At 46.5% G+C, this 20,863-nt stretch overlaps 1 protein-coding gene across 8 annotated transcripts in view; it reads left to right on the top strand.

The window, feature by feature from the left end:
* PWWP3A (PWWP domain containing 3A, DNA repair factor) overlaps positions 1 to 20,863 on the top strand; it is a 143,166-nt gene that overhangs the window by 46,267 nt on the left and 76,036 nt on the right. For 6 of the 8 annotated variants that reach the window (XM_073547210.1, XM_073547222.1, XM_073547209.1 and 3 more), the window contains exon 5: positions 1,321 to 1,986. In XM_073547210.1, the coding sequence (XP_073403311.1) occupies positions 1,321 to 1,986 (666 nt within the window). The remainder of the gene's footprint in view (positions 1 to 1,320; positions 1,987 to 20,863) is intronic. The other 2 variants (XM_073547235.1, XM_073547228.1) reach the window with 1 other exon arrangement.

Raw genomic sequence — 20,863 nt, 5'->3', positions numbered from 1 at the left:
GCACCAGGCTTCGAAGGAAACAGGTTTGCAAGGCAGCAACCTGGTCCAGCCTGCACACATTTGCCAAACATTACAATATCCATACTCAGGCTTTCAGCGGATGCGAGCCTAGGTAGAAGGATTCTCCAAGCAGCGGTGGCGCACCTTTAGACAGGAGGTGCATGTAGCTTGGATCGGTGAGTCAACTTCCCACCCAGGGACTGCTTTAGGACGTCCCCCAATGAGGCAAAGGAGAAACGGGGATTTTTGTGATAAACTCACCGTAAAATCCTTTTCTCCGAGACGCTCTTTGGGGGATACAGCACCCACCCTGATAGCTAGTTGGCTCCTGTTTATTTAATTAATGTGCATTTTTGTTGACATTGAGGTGGCTATTTTCTAGACATATTGTTACTTGCATTAAGGCTGATTTTGTTGTTCTCCTACTGCTTTTGCACTAAACTGGTTTCCGCACGCAATCAGGGCGAGGGTGTATACGGCGGAGGAGGAGCTAACCTTTTTTTCACTTGGTGTCAGCCTCCAGGCGGCAGTAGCATACACCCACAGTACCTGTGTCCACACAGTACCTATCACCTAATGAGTGCCTCGGAGAAAAGGATTTTACAGTGAGTTTATCTAAAAAATCCCTGTTTCTGTAAGTAAGGGGATAAATAGACTAATAAAGTATATTAGAAAACCTCTTACTATGCTCCGTGTAAGCAGCCAAGTATAATGTCTTACTGTACTATAGCCTACCAAGAGGTGATGCTTGCCTGCTTTTTATCTTCACTTCATTAGGGCAGATCTGTGTTTGGTTTGGCACCAGTGCCTACAGGCAGTCTGAGGTTGTGAGACTCACCCCCTGCCTCGCCATTACATCAGATTGCTGCTCTCCCTCCTCAGATTGGCTCCTGTGTATGAACACATGTCTATCACAGGCTTGCCAGGAATTGATATGTGGAGAATGAATTTCTAGAACACCTCAGGCAGCATCAATAGTGCAGTCAGCAAAGCCACCAGTGAGAAAATGCTGGTTATCTGGCAAATTGCTGCATAAGATTCCAGTAGACATTATAGCAAAGGCAGCCAAACCCAAAATTTTAGGAGGTAAAGGAAGTATTGGGTGAATTAAAACACCCGACCCTTTTGTTATCAGGGGAAATAGGTCTCCAGGGTTGGGAGAAATAACAAAGCTAGAAAGCGCTGAGCAATTCGTAATGTGGGAAAACGTTATGACTGCTGCCATTGTCATTGCTGTGGATATAATGAATGAATTTGATTGTTTAGAGCATGGTAGAAATGGCATCTGATCCTGTATATTCAAGTTGTATATTTTTACAGGCAGAAAGAGAAAGCGTACCTCCACCAGTGAAGACCATCTCTATATGGGGGCTGTGAAACATGCTGTGGACATGATGAAACTACCTTCTTTCTCAACATCTGGGAGCGAAAGTGTACCCTGCAAAAGAGCTAAACGAAGTGCACAAAGGAACCGTGAATTAAGTCCGGAGAAACAGGAAAATTCTGATGCAGATGTTTCTAAAGATGTTCTGGAAATTTCTACAAGATGTGACACAGGAGTGTCTCCAACCAAAGGTAGATCTGTACGAAATATGCAAAGGAACAAAGCAAGACCTCGAGACAAAAGACCTTATGAACCCCTGTGTGGAGAAGAAACCGTTTCAAATGTTTCTTCTCTTGTCAAGGATCACAAATCTAAACAAAAAAATAACTCAGTGGGCAAATTAAAGGGATATACCAACCCAGGCAAGGATACAGATTCTTCCACAGTGCCTCAGAAAGGCAGAAAAAAAGGGAACAAGAAGTGTCCAGTACAACGGAGACAACCAGTGACCAGCAAAACAGTACAGAAGATCAAGACAGATTTGCAGCCTGAATCACCAGAAGCTGACACAAAGGAGGGGAATGTTCACAGTGTGCCCAACTATATGAAGAACCCCATGCCAGACTTTGAAGAGGAAAAAGGTAGCATTGCAGCACTTAAAGGTTAACCATACTTTCAAGTAACTATTCAGAATAAGCTGTCCTGTGTGTACATGAGGAATAACACAATTTATGCCCATTATGTGACTTATGTCTTGCATTCTCTTGTTTTCCCCTCTGCATACCATAGCTCTATTTTTTCTATCCTTTGGAACCTGGGGGGGAGGAGACTGGATGCTATGAACCTTTGCCATGTACAGCACAGCCCATAGAGAGGGATTCCTGCTTTTCATTCATTTTTTAGCAAAGACGAGCAGCAGCAGCATGGAGGGAATTATACAGAAATGCTGAGCTGTTTTGATTGCTGAGCTGAATCAAGTTCTGATGTGAGGTAAAAACATCTGCTAGAGAGTGATGCACGATATTTCTCCGTTTCCCTCTTCCTGTTTCTTCTCCCTGCTCCCCACTTCTCCTCCCCTCTGTATATAGAGTATAATGGCCTGTGGCACATGACACCTGCAATTCTGTCTTTTCTGAGCAAGATGGATTTGAGCTAGTTTTTCAGAGTTGACTACAAATTTGGGACACGGGGAGAGAGGAGGAAGTGACTGAGGAAGAAAGCTGAATTCTCTGCTGAGATATAGTTCTAGTTTTCTCATATTTACCTTTTCAACCTCTTAATGAAAAATGACTGACATAGCACATCATGAGCAGGTGTCAGTTCCCGCAGCATGAGATGCTATGTCAGTCATGCATTTAAACTGTCACTGCCTGTAAACGTGCAGTGACTCTTCCGTGATGACAGCTGTCACTGACAGCTGAGCAGCACGGGAAGAGGTGCCATCGGTCTCTGCTTTCAGGCCCTGAAAGCAATCTGACCAATTACAGCATGATCGTGGAGGAGGTATGCTCCTGCTGTGACCGCCAGGGACAGTACCAGCGCCTGCCCTGGCTGTTTATCCCCCTAAGCACGGTCTAGCATGGTCTAAGATACTTCTGTCAGTGCAGCACTAACGGGTATGCTGGTGCTGATCAAAGTTAGAAAAGTGAAAGTCCCATAGTGGGACTAAGTAGAAGAAAAAAAAAATTTTTTTTTTTTATAAAAACAAAAAAATGTATTCACAAAATAGAATGATTATACAAATAAATACACATTTTTATGTAAAAAAAATTAAATCATTCTAAATGAGGCAATACTAAATCTATAAAACTGTCACACTAGTTACAGTAATCTCTTGAGTAAACGCTGTTTTAAAAAAACATGGTTTTTCATCATACCACTGGAATAAATGGCGATCAAAGAGATCAATGTAAATAAAAATGGTACAGCTGAAAACGTCATGTTGCCCCTCAAAATAGAAGCCACCATATAGATCCATCATCGATAACAAAAAGTTTTATAGTTCTCAGAATAAAGCGATGCCAAAAAATTTTTTCAGAAGTTTTTGTGTAAAAGCACCGAAACATAAAGTGTGTACATATCTAATATGTATGTGTGGTATCGCTGTAATCCTATTGACCTGAGGAGTAAAGCTGCCCTTATCATTTTTACCACATGCGAAATGGCATAAAAAAACAAAATATAATTCCTGAATTGTTCATTCTGCCTCCCAAAAATTGACATAGAAAGCAATCAAAAAATGTCACGTGGCCGAAAATGGTACCAATAAAAATGTCAACTCGTCCCGCAAAAAACAAGCCGTCACGTGACTGTCAGCAGAAATGTGGAAAAATAGCTTGCAAAATATGGCAATGCAAAAATTTTAGTTTTGCAAAAAAAAAAGTGTGTGAAAGCAGCCAAACATAAAAAAAAGCTTTATAAATCTGTTATCGCTGTAATGGCACCAACTCAAAGAATAAAGTTGTCTAACTTATAGAAAATATATATATTTCTAAAAAAAATTGTAAATAAAACCAATTCTTCACCTGTTGACTTGTTCATTCTGCCTTCCAATATGGTTCAGGTGCACTGTGGGGCTCAGAAGGGAGGGGGCATTTGGATTTGGGAGCACAGAATTCACAGGCTTTCTCTTTGGTGGTTGAGGAGCCATTTGTCTTTTCCAGAGCCTTTGTGCTACCAGTAATGTTTCCATTGACAGATGATGGACCTGAGTGGGGACTTGTTTTTTTTTTTTTTGTAGATTGAGTTGAATCTTTCATTGGGAACATTTAACATAACATTTCGGATCACATTTATCCTGCACACTACGCTGAGCGCTTACATCGGGGTTTTCTATTTAAATCTCTGAATTACGTTAAATCAAACAGAACCCCAGGGGATGGTTAACTAAAGGGGTAGATGGGGACACTGTGGATGCAGTCTGCCATATGATCCAGCGGTGTGCATAAAAGAGCAATCCGCCACAGTTTTGTGCACTTCTGAAAAGAAGAACGCTTAACAGAGATCTGACAGAGTCCAGAACAACTTTGCTGCCTCATAATAGTGAATAAATCCCTCGGGGGTTTCATCTGAATCGTGTTATTCGGAGATTTAGAAGGGTACCCCAAAGTACAGTGCGGGGAAAAAAACTATTTAGTCAGCCACCAATTGTGCAAGTTCTCCCACTTAAAAAGATGAGAGGTTCCATTACTATAGGTAATGAGTGGAGGACAGAGGAGCCTCTTAAAGAAGAAGTTACAGGTCTGTGAGAGCCAGAAATCTTGCATGTTTTTGATGACCAAATACATATTTCCCAACATAATTTGCAAAATATTTCTTGCCAAATCACACGTGATTTTCTGGATTTGTTTTCTATTTTTGACCCTCATAGTTCTGGTCTACCTATGATGTGAATTACAGGCATCTCTCATCTTTTTAAATGGGAGAACTTGCACAATTGCTGGATGACTAAATACTTTTTTTTTCTTCCCCCTCACTGTAAGAGCTCAGCGTAGAGCGCAGGCTAAAATGTGATCCAAAGTGTTATGTAAAATGTTACTAATAAAAGCTTCAACTCAATCCACAAAAAAGCAAGTCCCCACTCAGGTCCCTTATCTGTAAATGGAAATATAGGGGACTTCCATGTTAATGGTAGAGGAAAGACTTTGGAAAAGCACTTTAGCTCCTCACCCCCAAAAAGAAATCCAAGAGAATTCTACTCTCCCAAATCCAAATTCTCCCCTCCCTTCTGAGCCCCACAGTGTGCCTAAACCACATTTAGTGTCCACGTTTGGCCGCGGATTATTTCCAAAATGGGGTCACTTGAGGGGGGCGATTGTGTTCTTCTAGCACTTAGTGCCTCAGTATACGGAGTCCTCAAACTATTCTAGGAAAATCTGCACTCTAGGAAGAAAATGGCGCTCCATCCTTCCTGAGTCTCGCTGTGTGGCTGAGCAGTACTATACAGTCCTGGAAGTGCTGAAGGTGTTCCTCCCAGGTGGCACTGAAGACTGCAATGTCATCCAGGTATGCCACCGCGTACTCCTCCAGTCCCCGGAGCAGGTGGTTGACCACCCGCTGGAAAGTGGCAGGGGCATTTTTCATGCCGAAGGGCATGACTGTGGACTTGTACAGTCCAAAGGGGATGATAAAGGCGGATCTCTCCTGCACCTCAGGGCTCGGGAATCTGCCGGTATCCCCGACTCAGATCCATGATAGATATGTATTTTGCTTTTGCCAACCGCTCAAGCAGATCCTCGATGCGTGGCATCGGATGTGCATCAGAGGTTGTGATGGCGTTGAGCCCCCTGTAGTCCACGCTGAACCGGGTGGTCTGATCCTTTTTAGGCACGAGAACTACAGGTGAGGCCCACGCGCTTTTTGACCGTCGAATCACCCCCAGCTGTAACATCTCATTGATCTCTTGGCGCATGACCTGTTGCATCTCCTCAGAGATCCGATAAGGTGTTCGCCGTAGTGGGGCGTGATTCCCGGTGTCCACCTCATGAACCGCTAACTCCGTCCTCCCAGGTCAGTTGGTGAACACGGCCCGGAAAGGTTCCAGGGTGTCCAACAACTGCGACCGCTGGGGTACGGTTAAGGAGGCACCTCCATGTCCTCAATGTACCCATTGGCCTTGGCTTGGGCCAGCATGTCCAGGAGGGGATCTTCCTCCCCATCCTCAGGCAGGTTGCAGACCGGTAGGACACAGGCTTCACGTTCGTGGTGAGCCTTCAGCATGTTTACGTGAAAGGCCTTACGCCTACCCCGAGCATGGTCAAGCGTGACCATGTAGGTGACCAGGTTGAGCTGTTGGACGACGTATGGGCCTTCCCAGGCTGCCTGAAGCTTATCCGTTGGTACGGGGACCAGCACCCACACCTTTTGACCCACCTAGTAGGTCCGCTCCCGGGCGTTCAGGTCGTACCAGTGCTTCTGGTCAGCCTGAGCCTGCGTCATGTTGTCATGCACCAACTGCGTCAAGGTTTGCATCTTGTCACGGAAGCGCATGACATAATCCACGATGGACACTTCTGTGGGGTTTGGCTCATCTTCCCAGGATTCTCTTATCAACCCAAGGGGTCCCCGGACTCGCCTGCCATACAGGAGCTCGAAGGGGGAGAACCCCGTCGAGGCCTGCGGAACTTCTCTGTAAGTGAACAGCAGGTGTGGGAGGTACCGCTCCCAGTCGCGCCCTTGGGTCTCAACCAGCACGCGGAGCATCTGTTTGAGGGTACCGTTGAAGCGTTCACACAAACCATTGGTCTGTGGGTGATACGCACTCGATACCAGGTGCGTCACCTGCATTTTCTCAGAGAGCCTCCGTTAAGCGAGACATGAATTGGGTCTCTTGATAGGCAAGCATCTCTCTGGTAAATCCTACCCTTGAAAAGATGGTCACTAGTGCATCAGCCACCTTATCCGCCCTGGTTGACAGAGCTACTGCCTCTGGGTACAATGTAGTGTAGTCTACCACGGTGAGAATGTATTGCTTTCCAGAGCTGCTGGGGACGGCCAGCGGGCCCACAATGTCCACCGTGACTCTCTGGAAAGGGGAGCCTTAAGAGCAGGTCCTGCCTTACCCACTCTTTGACAGGTGGTACAGGTGCGGCAGTAGTTTGTTACATCTGTCCCCATCTTGGGCCAATAGAAGTGTTGAGACAGCCGCGCCTTAGTTTTGCTGACCCCCAAGTGTCCAGCGAGTGGAATCTCATGGGCAATCCGCAACAACTCAGTTCTGAACTGATAGGGGACGACCAGCTCTCTTTCCCTCAACCACTCCTTTTGGGATTCTCTGGGTACTGTCTCACACTATAACCTTCCTCGTTCCCAGAACACCCTCTCCTTATCAGACTCGGAGGTGGGCGTCTTGGCGAGGTATCTCAGTTTCTTCAGGCTCGCATCTGATTGCAGAGCGGCCTGGAACTCCTGGCTGGAGGCAGCCAGAAGTGACGTCAGGGTTCCTTCCTCACTGGGGCCCTCTGGAACCTGTTCTAGGTTCACCTCTGGTTCAGTCTCTCCTGTAGCGGGAGAAGGTCCAGAAGGTAAGGCGCTACCTGTGATCTGGGCACTCTGACTGCATGTGACAGCGGCTATGTATGCTGTCTCCCCGGGAATTTCTACAGATCCACCAGTCGGCGCTGCTATGGGCTCTACCTCCCCATTCACCCCCAACACTTCAGGAGCAGTGCTACTTATGGGCCAGTTACCTTCCTCGGTGGCACTGGTCAGTTGCAGGGCATCACCTTCCTCACGGTTCCCATGCACCTCCCCATTTCCTTGAGCACCGACGCTTGCTCCTGCTAGGGGTTCCTCAGCCATCTCACTCCGCAAAGCGACGGGGCTGAGCACTCCTGTACCTGTGGACACATCTACCGTTTCAGAGAAATGGTTAACAGGTTCAGTCGGCACAGTTACATCATCATCAGCATCATCCCTAGGAAAAGAATGGTTATCAGTTTTCTTTGGTACATTTACATCACCATCATTCCTGGGGAAAGAATGGTTATTAGTTGCATCATTACTCATCAAAGCATTAGCAGGTAACACATTCAGTTTCCCATCATCATCATCATCGGGGTTAACGTCACCCTTATCAGATTGGGGAGGGGTGTCAAGGACGTAGTAGGCAACCATCCTCCCCAAATCAGTCCCCAATAAAACATCATTGGGCATGTTTTCGGATACTCCCACTTCCCTCACCCCGCTCCCAGCCCCCCAATCAAGAAATACCCGGGCCACTGGCAAGGGACAGCGGGTACCCCCGATCCCGGTGACAGTCAGGGTTTTCCCCTCAATCAACTCTTCAGGGGCCGCCAGTCCAGGACGGATGAGGGTTCGTTCAGCCCCGGTGTCCTTGTGGCCTGTAGCAAAATGGGCCTCCACCTGGACGTGCTGAACATTATCGTCAATCCTCCCAACCACACCTCCCACCACTAGAACAGAGGCATTGGGCCCAGAGTCCTTGGCTGGGGGGGGGGTCTTCTGCTTTTCCGGACAAGTGGCACTGATATGACCAGTCCGTCTGCAGTTGTAACACTGGCGACTGTCAATAGTAGGCCTGGTGTTGGTGATGGGGCATCCGGAAGGACGGCTGGCAGGGGCACTGGGGCTGGTTGCAGGCTTACCCCCTCTCCAGCTGGCGGTGACTGGCCTCCGTGTCTCTGGCTTCCGGTTGGCCTCATAGTTATCGGCGATCTGTGCGACTTTGTCCGCATTCGTTGGTTCTCGGTCCAGGATGAACTGCCGGACCTCAGCTGGGCATAGATGCAGGAACTGGTCTTTGATCATCAGGTCCCTTAGCAGCTCAAAGGAATGAACTGACAGTCCATGGATCCACTGGTCAAAGTGGGTCCTGAGTCCTTGCACCACATCGCTATAACTATCGTGTGGGCCACGTTGAAGGTTCCGGAACTTTTCGGTATACCTTAGGTGTCAGCCGGTATTTGGCGATCAGGGCCTGCTTGATGGCATCATAGTCGTCATCATCTTCTGGCCGCAGAGAAGCAAACACCTCCAGGGCTTTGCCTTTCAGCCCTGGGGTCAGATACCTGGCCCATTGGTCCTTATCTAGCCGGTACTGTCTGCAGGCTTTCTCAAAGGCTGCAGAAACGTGTCTAAGTCCCCGTCCTTTTCCATCACGGGAAAATGCTCTGGCCGGGGCTTCGGACTCCGGGCGCTGTGGGGCCACTCCATCCCCGCTGGAGCATCTTCAGTTCATGAGCTCTCTGGGCCTGGCGCTTGGCTCTCTCTGCCTCCCGCTCGGCTTAGCGCTCGGCTCGCTTGAGCTTGCTGGATCTGCTGCAGACGTCCAACATAGTCTTCGGACGCTGTAGGGCCAGCTGTAGATAGCGGTCCCTGACCTCCTGACTGCCAGTCAGGCCGACCTGCACCAGCTGGACCCTTGCGGCTGCACCGTCGGGACTGGTGCTGCCTTCCGTACACCGGCTCTCCTCCCATTGCACCAAAGTCGCGACCAACTGGGCTTTGGTCATGTCGGCGGCGTAAAGCTGGTTTGCCGTGCACAGGGCCCTGAGGGCGTCCTTGTTAAACTGCTTATAATAGGATTCTCCCCGCGTAGCCATGGTTGCCAAATAAAAGATAGAATAGAAAAACAAAGAGAAGGGAGGGGATACTTGCAAGTACACACAGTTGTCTCAGGACTAGTAAACACTGAGTCTGTTCTCCAAAACCTATGACGCAGGGCCCCGCAGGAACTGTGCAGGTTTTTAGTGAGAGGAATGATTGCTCAAACCAGATTACTAATGCTCTATGATTATCCCACCGCTGCCACCAATATGTCACGATCCCACCGCTATGTCACGGACGGAGAGATGAGACGCACTGCCGACACACGGCTATCACAGGCACAAGGGGGGCTTATCTTAGTTATCCAACCGCTGGCACGATGTGATAAAAAAAACAGCAAGCTAGTCTTGCCCTAACAATTTATCGCAGGGGGGGTATTTTGGTTGTCCCGCTACTGCCCACAATACTTCACGAAACTTTTCAGTTCCTGTTTGGAACTCGCATCTCTCCGGCACCCCCTTACCCTCAGGTCAGTCAGGGAACTACACCTGGGATAATTGGTCGCCGGCTGGCTGCTTCATTGAGGACTGGCCACCCGGCACGCTGCAGTGAGGGAATTATACCGGGTGAGTCATAAAGGACGGACGTTTTTAAACTAATCATAAAATCGTTAAATATTTATTAAATATAAATGTATTCACAGATTTGGTTACGTATACTAATAGCATTTGACAAATTCAAGTGTGGAAAACAACATCTGCCATGTGGTGGCCATTATCAGTGATGCATTTCCAAAGGAGTTCTTGGAAGTTGGCATCAACACGTTCCAACACAACTCTGTCGATTTGGGCAACTTCCACTCGAATAGCTTCCTTCAGTTCTTGTAATGATCGAGGCTTAAGCTTGTATACACGTGATTTGAGGTGACCCCATAAGTAATAATCGCACATGGACAGGTCTGGGGACCTAGGAGGCCAATTAATATCGCCAAACCTGGAAATGATGCGACCAGGGAAGAGAGGGCGAAGAACGTTCATTGTTGCTCCCGCTGTGTGGGCCGTTGCCCCATCTTGTTGAAACCACACACTAGAGATGGGGATATGTTGCCGTCGTAACTCAGGAACAAAGAAGTTATTTATCATGGCGATATAACGTTGTGAGTTCACGGTAACAGTATTGCCATTATCGCCTTTGAAAAAGTACGGACCGATCACGCCATATTTGCCCATAGCGCACCACACCGTTACCTTAGGGCTGTGCAGCGGTCGTTCATGTAATTCTTTCGGATTTTCATAGGCCCAATAACGGCAGTTCTGCTGATTAACCATGCCATTGACATGGAAATGAGCTTCATCACTCATGAATAAAATAAGGTTGTCGTTTTGCTCAATAATTGCTTCCATCTCATGTGCGAACTTCAGTCGCGCTGCGTAATCCCCGCGCTCCAACTGTTGCACAATGGCCAATTTATAGGGGTGGAAATGCAGGTCTAAATGCAAAATACGCCTTACTGTACGATTACTGAGGGCAAGTTCTAAAGAATGTTTCCGAGCAGATCGACTCGGACTACGCAGCATGGCTTGCCTGACGCGTTCCACATTTTCAGGGGTACGTGCCGTTCGTGGAGCCCCCGGTGGTCGTTTGTTCATTAGTGTACCTCGTGTACGGAGTGCTTCAACCCAACGTAGGATAGTGTTACGAGCGGGAACAGCTTGATTTCTGTGAATATTGAAATGACGCCGAAACTCACGCTGAACGGCTGTGATACACTCATTATTCTTGACAAAACTGTCGTACGCAAAAACGCGATGTTCTATCGTCCACGGCACCATAGCTTAAACTGAAACTAAAATAAAAACAATGCTTTCACCTCACAAACATAACCCCGCCTCCCGCACATCTCTACCTCCACCTGGTGGTGAGTTATAGCCACTTCAAATACATCCGTCCTTTATATTTAACGATTTTATGATTAGTTTAAAAACGTCCGTCCTTTATGACTCACCCGGTAAAATGCTCTGGCCACAGCCACCCAATTAGTTTATAAACTCCCTTCCGTCACTCTCAGCAGTGCCCAGGGCCCAGATCACACTTTGCCGCCACCAGCTCCAGAGTTTTTCTGATTAAGTTATAAACTTAATAGAGGGGTTCGAAGCCAACCAAATTCAGTAGCAATTATCTTAAAGGCACATGTTCGTTTTTAGAGCATGAAGACAGACTCATAAGTTTTAGAATTTATTCCCTAAAAGGCAGGCAGTAATTACACAGATAAAAGATGTTACAAAGTTGAGACATTAGATATGTACTATGCAAATATAAAATAAAAGGGATTAACATAGAGATTCAACACTTATAGTTGCTTAGATGGTCTTTAGGCTAACCATGTGGGGAGGCGGGGCCACACGTCGCCCTGCATCTGGGGTCCTTTTGGCATCAAACCTCCAGCTCGAAAGACTGATTTTTGGGAGGGAATACCTTATACCTTTGTGTTTGTGACATCATAAAAGGGGCCGTCTGGCATGTTCCTCCCCCTGCTCTAGGAGTTACAATTCGGACTACAAAACTTATAATGACTATATCTCGCAGAGGGTACCTCGTATAAACAGGCACTTGGTATCATTCTCTTTAGCCTGTCGCAGACAATAGTTAAAGACCAAACATGCAGTAATTATGTCACACCGTTTAGGAGAAATCCAGTTCTCGGTTTCTGTGGGTGCTGGAACCGTGAAAATTATGGGCCAGAACGCTGGTTTCGTGCATTTTGCATAAATCTAATTTTCATGTTTTTATCATAAACGCGCCGCGTTTTATGACCGAATGATTAGATCTCCACTATTTTCTATGAGAGTAGCTGAGCACATGGTTCAGAGACAAAGAGGCCCCCCGCCGTGAGGCAGGAAGGAGCTCACACTGGGGATTCGGGTTAGACTGGTTTTGTGTGAGCCGTCGGGGGGGGGGGGGGGGGAGGAAGGGGGTTTGTAGCTGTGTGACAGGCAGGGTCTCATCTGTTGTGTAATGCTGGGAGATTCTGGAATGTTTCAGTGAAGTCATTTTACTTATTACACCTGGAAGGGGGGGTCACATCTGCAGCGTGTAACAAGCAGAAGTCTCACCTGTAGTGTTACAATGGGAAATTCTGGAATGTTCCAGCGAAGTCATATTTTACTTATGATTACAGCTTTGCATTGTGCCTGAAAAGTGTTTCCCTATAAGGCTGTGTTCACACGTAGCGCTTTTTTTGCAGAGTTTTTTACGCAAGGAATCGCCGCGAAAACGCAATAAAAATGCGATCCTATGGGATTCCGCAATGCTGTGCTAATGCTGCGGATTTTTCGCATAGCGGAAAAATCCGCAACATGCTCATTCTTTTTGCCAAATCGCAGGGATTCCGCACCTATAGGATTGCATTGAAACACTCATTTTTCGCATGTGGCTATGCCCACCATGCGTGAAGTGAGCGCTTCATGTGCGGGTGGTACCCAGGGTCTGGAGGAGGAGAGACTCTCCTCCAGGCCCTGAGTATCATAATCCTTTAAAAAATAGAATAAAAATAAAAAATATTGTTATTCTCACCTTCCGACGGCCCCGGCATCTTCGGGTCTCGGGAATGCTTTGCGCGAATGACCGCTGATGACGTCGCACTCTCGCGAGCATGATGTCACCGCAGGTCCTTCGCGCAAAGCATTACAGGGACCGGAAGATGCCGGGAGCGCCGCAGAGCAGATCGGGGGCCGTCGGAAGGTGAGAATAACAATATTTTTTATTTTTAACATTATATCTTTTTACTACTCATGCTGCATAGGCAGCCTCAATAGTAAAAAGTTGGTCACACTCGTCAAACACTATGTTTGATGAGTGTGACCAACCTGTCAATCTGTTTTTCCAAGTGATGCTACAGATCGCTTGCAAAATGCTAGTTTTTCGCGGGAATTCGGCATGCGAATTTCCCGCGATTTTCCAGTGGCAGGGAGTTGCGGAATTGCCGCGGAAATTTCAGTGGCAATTCTGCACGTGTGCACATAGCCTTACATGTAGGGTACATGTAGGGTATTGGCGCAATCACTAAAAATTGCACAGCAAACTGGGAGGGCCTTTTTTTAAATTAACCCTTATAAAAATGAAAGATTTGTGGCTAAAACATTTTAGTGGTAATGTAATTATTCATCCTTCACCGCTCAGTAGTAGAAATTTTTTTGTGGTACCGTATTTCTCGGAATATAAGGGTATGTTTCCATGGTCAGTATTGGACGCAGCGCCATCCAAAGTGCTGCCAGCTTTTGTACTCGCGGTGATTCCACATGTGTTCATTGAACCATGTGGAATCACCGCATCCTAAAAATTGGACTGTGATATTTATCTTGCAAAGTCTGAGTATATCCGCAAGATAAATATAAATGCTGTGGTCTAGAAAGACGTGTCCCTGCACGCATAGAGGAGATGGGATTTCATGAAATCCCCTCCACTATGCGGTAAGATTTGGCCACTGCGGATTGGATGCTGCTGATTTGCGCATCGTCCAATCCGCAGCAAAAACTGACCGTGGAAACATACCCTAAGATGCACGGGACCATAAGACACAGCTAGGTTTTAGAGGAGGAAATTGGGGGGAAAAAATTGAAGCAAAAAATGTGGTCAATTCTGTACTTAATATCCCCTTTCCTGGTATATATGGACCCCTCATCCCCAACCTGGTGGGCACGACCGCCTCATCCCCAGCCTGGTAGGAAGGCCCCCCTCATCCTTACCCTGGTATGATGGCCCCCATCTTGGCATGCATGGCCCCCTCATCCCTATCCTTTTTTTTTTTTTTTATCAAATAGATTTTTATTAATCAGAATTCAAAATACAGAATATACAGTAAATCTTCCACAAACAATAGATGTACAAATTGAACATCCCTGTCCCCCCCCCTCCCACCCCCCCATGTAGACAGCTTATATAACTCTTTTCTCCATAAGATTTCTCTTACACCGTAATTTACCATTAGTCATCCTTTTTACCCATATTGTCAATCAAACCATAGAAGACAGAAATGTTCCTATGTCCGGGTATTAATGGTCTATCCACAACACCAGCATTGTAAAATATAGCACATTCCCATCAGTTAAGTGTACCGTATTGTAGCCAGGGATTCCACAACCTCTCATAGGTTTTAGAATTGCCTCTTTTAGCATATATCCTTTCCTCCAGCTGGATGATACAAGACACCTGTTTCACAAACTCTCTCCCAGAAGGTAGTTCTTTCCTGATCCAGTTCCTCACAATCCACTTCCTTGCTGCATATAGTAGTCTGGCTATAGCAAGCTTTGCACTATTAACTATTTCAATTTCCTCCACATATCCCAGTATGCAGACCAGTGGGTTTTTGGGTATAACACTTCTGTAAGCCCCTTCTATTCTGTTAATGACATTAAACCAGAACGCAGATAGCCTGGGACAAGTCCACATCATATGAAGGATTCCGGCATCAGTCCCCCCACATCTTGGACAGTCAGAGTTGTCCCTCAGCCCCATTTTAAACATCAGAAGGGGGGTACGGTACACACTATGGATCACATAAAGATGGGACAACCTAGCTGGTTCACTCATAGTGAGTTTGGGGACATATTCTAGGACGCTGTCCCATACCTCGTCAGTCATCACCCCAATCTCTCCCTCCCATTTGGATCTTACTTTAAGTGGGAACCCCATTAAATGTGTATGCAATATATCTTTGTAGGTGTTAGAAATTACCCCTTTCGTAAGTCCAGCACCACCACATATATAGTCCAACACTATGTCAGATTGTATCTGCAGGTTTCTGGAAAGTTTTTGAGCCCTAATGGCATGCCGTACCTGACAGTAGTGCTACCATTCAGAATCCGGCAACTGAAACTCACTCTGTAATTGCACAAACGGTCTCAGCTCCCCATTATCCATAATTTGAGACATTAATGTCAGCCCCCTACGTTTCCAGCCTTCCAGTCTCCCAAGTTTCTGAATCTCTGGGAGGTTACTATTATCCCATATAACTGTGAATCTAGTCAACACGTTCACCCCTCTCACCCTCTTTAGTCTGTTCCACAGGTCTTGTAAGAGTCGCAGAGTGGGACACCTGTCTCCCATTACACCCATCTTCCCATCTTCTAGGCCAAGTATCAACGGGCTTCTATTTAGTATGTATTCCAGCACTCCTCTGATGACGCCTGCCTTCTCTTGATTAGACCACCCTCTGAGATGTTGACTTTGGGCAGCTAAAAAATACAGTTCCGGATTTGGTAGTGCCAGTCCCCCCTCATCCTTTGGTCTTTGCATGGTTTCAAGCCTTATTCTAGGTTGTTTCTTACCCCATACCAAGGCCCTAAACAGTGAATTCACCACTCCGAACCTTTTTCTGCGGTATGCTGATTGGGGAGTTGTGTAATATATATAAAAGCTTGGGCATTAAAACCAATTTAAGTAGATTAATCCTTCCCACCACCGACAAGTGTAATTTGTTCCAAGTATCCACCTTAGTTCTTAGAATTGCCAGTAGAGGTACTAGATTAGTATTAAGGTACTCAGTCACCGGTAGGAAAACCTGTATCCCCAAATAATTAAACATTTCCACACATTGTAGTTTATTGGCCCCCATGTCTTCCTGAGTCCATACCACCTCCTTGTCCACTTTAAATAAGCTTGATTTAGACCAATTTATGGTCAGTCCTGAGATCTCACCAAACACCTCAATGGTCTGCACAGCATGATCCAATGAAGCCGAGGTGTCCCCTAGGAATAACAAAAGGTCATCCGCATACAGGGCCACCTTTTCCTCCAAATTGCCATATTGAAACCCCTTTATTGCCTTGTTGCGTCTAATAGCAGCCGCCAATGGCTCTATCGCAATAGCGAACAGGAGCGGCGACAGTGGACAGCCTTGCCTCGTTCCTCTATGCAGCTGTATTCCCGCGAACATTACCCCATTAATCTTAACTCTAGCTGTGGGTTGAGTATACAATAGCTGAATCCACGCTGTAAATTGAGGACCAAATCCCATACTATGCAGCACTCTCCACAGGTATGACCATTCTACAGAGTCAAAGGCTTTATGGGCATCAAGTGAGGCCATCACCCTCCCACCTGGGTTATCGACTGGCAACTGCAGATTGAGATATAGTCTCCGTATATTGGCTGCTGTTGATCTGTTGGGCATAAACCCCGATTGATCCATATAGATCAATGTATCAACAACACCAGTTAGTCGGTTCGCCAGCACTTTAGCCAGTATTTTCACATCAGCTGTCAGCAAGGATATTGGCCAGTATGAATCTGGAATTCCTGGATTCTTACCGTCCTTAGGAGTCACCACTATCACCGCCTCCCGCATAGACGCAGGAAAAATCCCTTCTTTCATAGCCTCCTCAAACATTATTAATAGCTTGGGTAGCAGAATTTCTTCTAGGTGTTTGTATATTTCCGCAGGAAGACCGTCTGCTCCCGGGGCCCTCTCATTAGTCATGCCATGCAGAGCCATCTCCAACTCCTCTACTGTGATAGGAGACTCCAACTTATCCCTATCTTCCATAGATAGTGTCGGAAGCAGGCCCGCTCCTAGAAAAGCCTCCGCCCCCCCCTTCCCCTCTCATTCTACTTGATGAATAGAGGTTCTGGTAAAATCCTGCAAAGACCTCCAGAATGTCGGGCGTCTCAGTAACCTTTGTCCCCTTTGCAGTATCCATACTATGTATAAATGAGCTGCCTCTCTGGGCTGCAGCTATAATCGACAATAGATGACCAACTTTTTCCCCTTCTTCGTAGAATCTAATCTTCTGAAAAGCCTGCTTCTTAGTTGCTTTATCTAGTAGTAACCTATTGACCCTTTCATGTGCCTCCCTAAGTGTCAGTTGAGTGTCGGGTGTAGCGTGCTGTGCCATTTCTATTTCCGCCCTAGTTAGGGCTTCCAGACTATCCACCTCATCTCGCTTAGTTTGTGTCTTTCTCCTACATATGTCCCTGTATAGAATTCCCCGGAGATATGCTTTCATGGCGTCCCATACCACCAGAGGATGAGCACTGTCATCATTATGGACAAAAAATTCCCCAATCTCCCGCATGATGCCCTGCATATTTATATGTTGTATCCAGGTCGGATGTAACTTCCACTCTCCCCTTATCCCCCCTCTCAAACGCTCCTGTTTAATGGACACAAGGATGGGACTGTGGTCCGAGATCACTCTCGGTAAGTATTGCACTTCCCCCACCACTGCATTCATCAACTCATTAGCTAATGCCATGTCGATGCGAGATAGGGTATTATGAGAAGCTGAATAGCAGGAGAAGCACGGTTTCCCGTCATTTCTTACCCTCCAAATGTCCATCAAACCCGTTTCCCGAACTAAATTGCCAAATGGGGTTATAGTGTCACTCAATACTCCCAACGGCCTCCTATTCCTGTCCCAATAAGAGTCTATTACATTATTATAGTCACCCACTATCAATAGAGGCAATACTCCCCCTCTTGCTGAGAATTCCCAAGTCTCCCTCAGCTAGGAACTCGAGTGGGGGGGTGGAATATAAATAGCGGCAATGCACATAAGGTGGCCAAATAATTTACATTTGATGACTACACACTGCCCATCCGGGTCAATATGCACCTCTATTTCCTCATATTGTATTGAAGTATGAATTAGCACAGATGCCCCCCTTGCATAGCTAGAAAAAGTAGAGTGTTAAGCCCTCTGTATCCATCGCCTATTCAAGAGTTTCGTTGTGTCTGGTAAAAGATGAGTCTCCAGGAGGCATACCACCGATGGGGCCTGGTCTTATATATATTTGAATATAGCGGACCTCTTAGTTTTGTCAGATAAACCCCTAACATTCCAACTTTGTACCTTAATTTTCCCCCCCTCCAGAGTGTTGATAACTGAAATTATTAATCGGTGTAGTTTTCCCCCTTGCTGTCTGAACCCATCCCTCCTCCCTGCTTTCTGGAGTTTAATGATGTGGTCCTCTGCTTGCCCCACTCTTTTCTACCTCTTCTGTTCTGGTATCTGCTTTTTTCATATCTTTTTTTTAAACCAGCCACTTCAGATTGAATTCCCAGAACCTGCTGTGTCAGCGTGGTTAAGGCATTCTTACAGAAGGAGACCGCGGCAAATATGTCCTTCAGTGTGGGATTCTCATGATCCTCCCCTGCCTTCTGGGTCTCACCTGCCCCCACCACAGCTCCTTCATTTTGCGGCTGCTCCTCTTCCTCCCCCATCTCTCCCAGGGAATCCTCTGAGTCACTCTCCTCCTCCTCACCTTGTTTACCTCCAGATCGCAGGGAATCCTCCTCAGTTCTAGCAAACTTCTTCAGCTTAGCTGCAGCCTCCATACGTCTCTGACATTCAGTGTTGGCTCTCTCCGCCTCCTTCCTGGCCTTAGCTCCATCTTGTGAGCTGAGTACATCTCCCCTTCCTGCATCTTTCTGTCTCCGGCGGTTCATGGCTTCTCACCAGGGCTTCAGAATGCAGCTACAGGTAGTCTCCCCCCTTATCTATCTGATCGTCTGGCCGAGGATATCAGTGGTGTCAGCGGGGCTGCGGATTACTCCAGGCACCAGAGGGAGAAACAGACCCTGCTTCCTTTCACATTGCCTGCCAGGTCACGCCCCCCCTCATCCCTATCCTGGTATGCAGGGACCCCATCTTCATCCTGATATGATTGGCCCCCATCCCCATCCTGGTATGCATAGCCCCTATCAGGAAAACATAAAAAAAAAAAACCCATAAACCACTATACTTACCTTGCTGCGCTCCCTCGCAGTGTCTTGTTGCGATGCCAGCAACTGCTTTATGCTTGTAAGCAGTGCATGGCAGTGACGTAATGCGCGGCTTGCAAGCCGAGGACAGCTGCCAGAATACTCGCTGCTCTCCATGCCGGGACTATGTGCGTGGAGAGCAGTGAATATTCTTTGCCCTTTAATAGCGAGCACAGTGTTAGCCGCAGCCACTGTCTTCCTGCAGCTGCTGGGCATTCGCGTGTGCCGCTACAAACGGAAATAAATATTCACTGCATTCCACACCTGTGGGAGTGGAGAGCAGTGAATATTCATTGCCTTAAGTATCGGGCACAAGCGAACGCCCGTAGCTGCAGGAAGCCAGCTGCTGAGGCTAACAGGGTGTCTGCTATTAAAGAGCAACGAATGTTCACTGCCGTCCACTCCCATGGAAGTGGAATACAATGAATATTCATTTCTTTTAGTAGCGGGCACAGGAGTTAGCCAAAGGCTCCTGCTTCCTGTGACCCGCTGCTCCGCCACTGCCGATCCCCCAACTCCAAATCCCCAGCCAGAGCAGGTACATCCGGTCTATAAGACACATTTTTGAAGGAAAAAGTACATGTTATAATCCGAAAAAGACCGGTACATGTGGTGCCAACATGCTCACTGCACCCCTAGATGAGAGGTGTAGTTAGTAAAATGACATCACTTATGGGGGGTTTCTGATTTTGTGACACCTCAGGGACTGTGCCAATGCAACATGGCACATGCAAAACAATCCAGCAAAATCTGGACTCCAATATGGTGCTTCTTCTCTTTTGAGCTTTGCACTGTACCTCAAACAGTAGTTTTTGACCACTTGTGGAGTATCGACTCTTTCAGGAGAAATTGCACAGCAGATTGTATGGTGCATTTTCTCCTGCTATCCTTGTCTATAAGAAAACATTTGGGGCTAAAAGAAAATTTTGGTGGGAAAAACGTTTGTTTTTTTTTCTATTTTCTCGGCTCTACGGTCTAAACTTTTGTGAACACTAGAGGGTTCAGGGTGCTCACCACACATCTAGATCCATTTCTTGGGGCGTCTAATTTCCAATATTGGGTCACTTGTCGGAGGTTTCCACTGTTTAGGAAAATCAGGGGCTTTCCAAATGCTACATAGTGTCAACTCTCAATTCCAGCTATTTTCGCATTCAAAAAGTCAAACTGTGGTCCTTCCCTTCTGAGCCCTGCAATGCACCCAAACAGTAGTTTTCCCCCACATATGGAGGATCAGTGTACTCATGAGAAATTGCACAACAAATTTTCATGTCCTTTTTCTCCTGTTACCATTGTGAAAATAAAACATTTTTAACTAAAGTAACATTTTTGTGAAAAAGTACGGTGTTCACTTTTTTCCTTCCACATTGCATTAATTCCTGTGATACACATGAAGGGATAATACAATTTTTGAATGTGGTTTTGAGGTCCTTGATGGGTGCATCTTTTAATGGTGTCACTTTCGGGTATATCCCCCCCCCCGAGTCACTTGAAATTTGATGTGTTCCCTAGAAAAAAAAATTTTTTTTTTAAATTTTGGTGGAAAAATGAGAAATTGCTAATCAACGTTTAACTTTCTAACTTCCTAGCAAAAAAAAAAAAAATAGATTCAAACATTGTGCTGATGAAGACATGGGGGAAACGTTAGTTATTACCCATTTTTGTGTTGCATAACTCTGGTTTAACCCCTTCAACCCCGAGCCAGTTTTGACCTTCATGCCCGGGCCAAATTTTACAATTCTGACCAGGTCACTTTGTGTGGTAATAACTCTGGA

Source organism: Dendrobates tinctorius, unplaced genomic scaffold (assembly GCF_039654945.1).
Source record: "Dendrobates tinctorius isolate UK_male_01 unplaced genomic scaffold, ASM3965494v1 ptg000011l, whole genome shotgun sequence".
In the NCBI taxonomy this organism is placed as follows: domain Eukaryota; kingdom Metazoa; phylum Chordata; class Amphibia; order Anura; family Dendrobatidae; genus Dendrobates; species Dendrobates tinctorius.
This window is presented reverse-complemented; position numbering and strand designations above follow the sequence as displayed.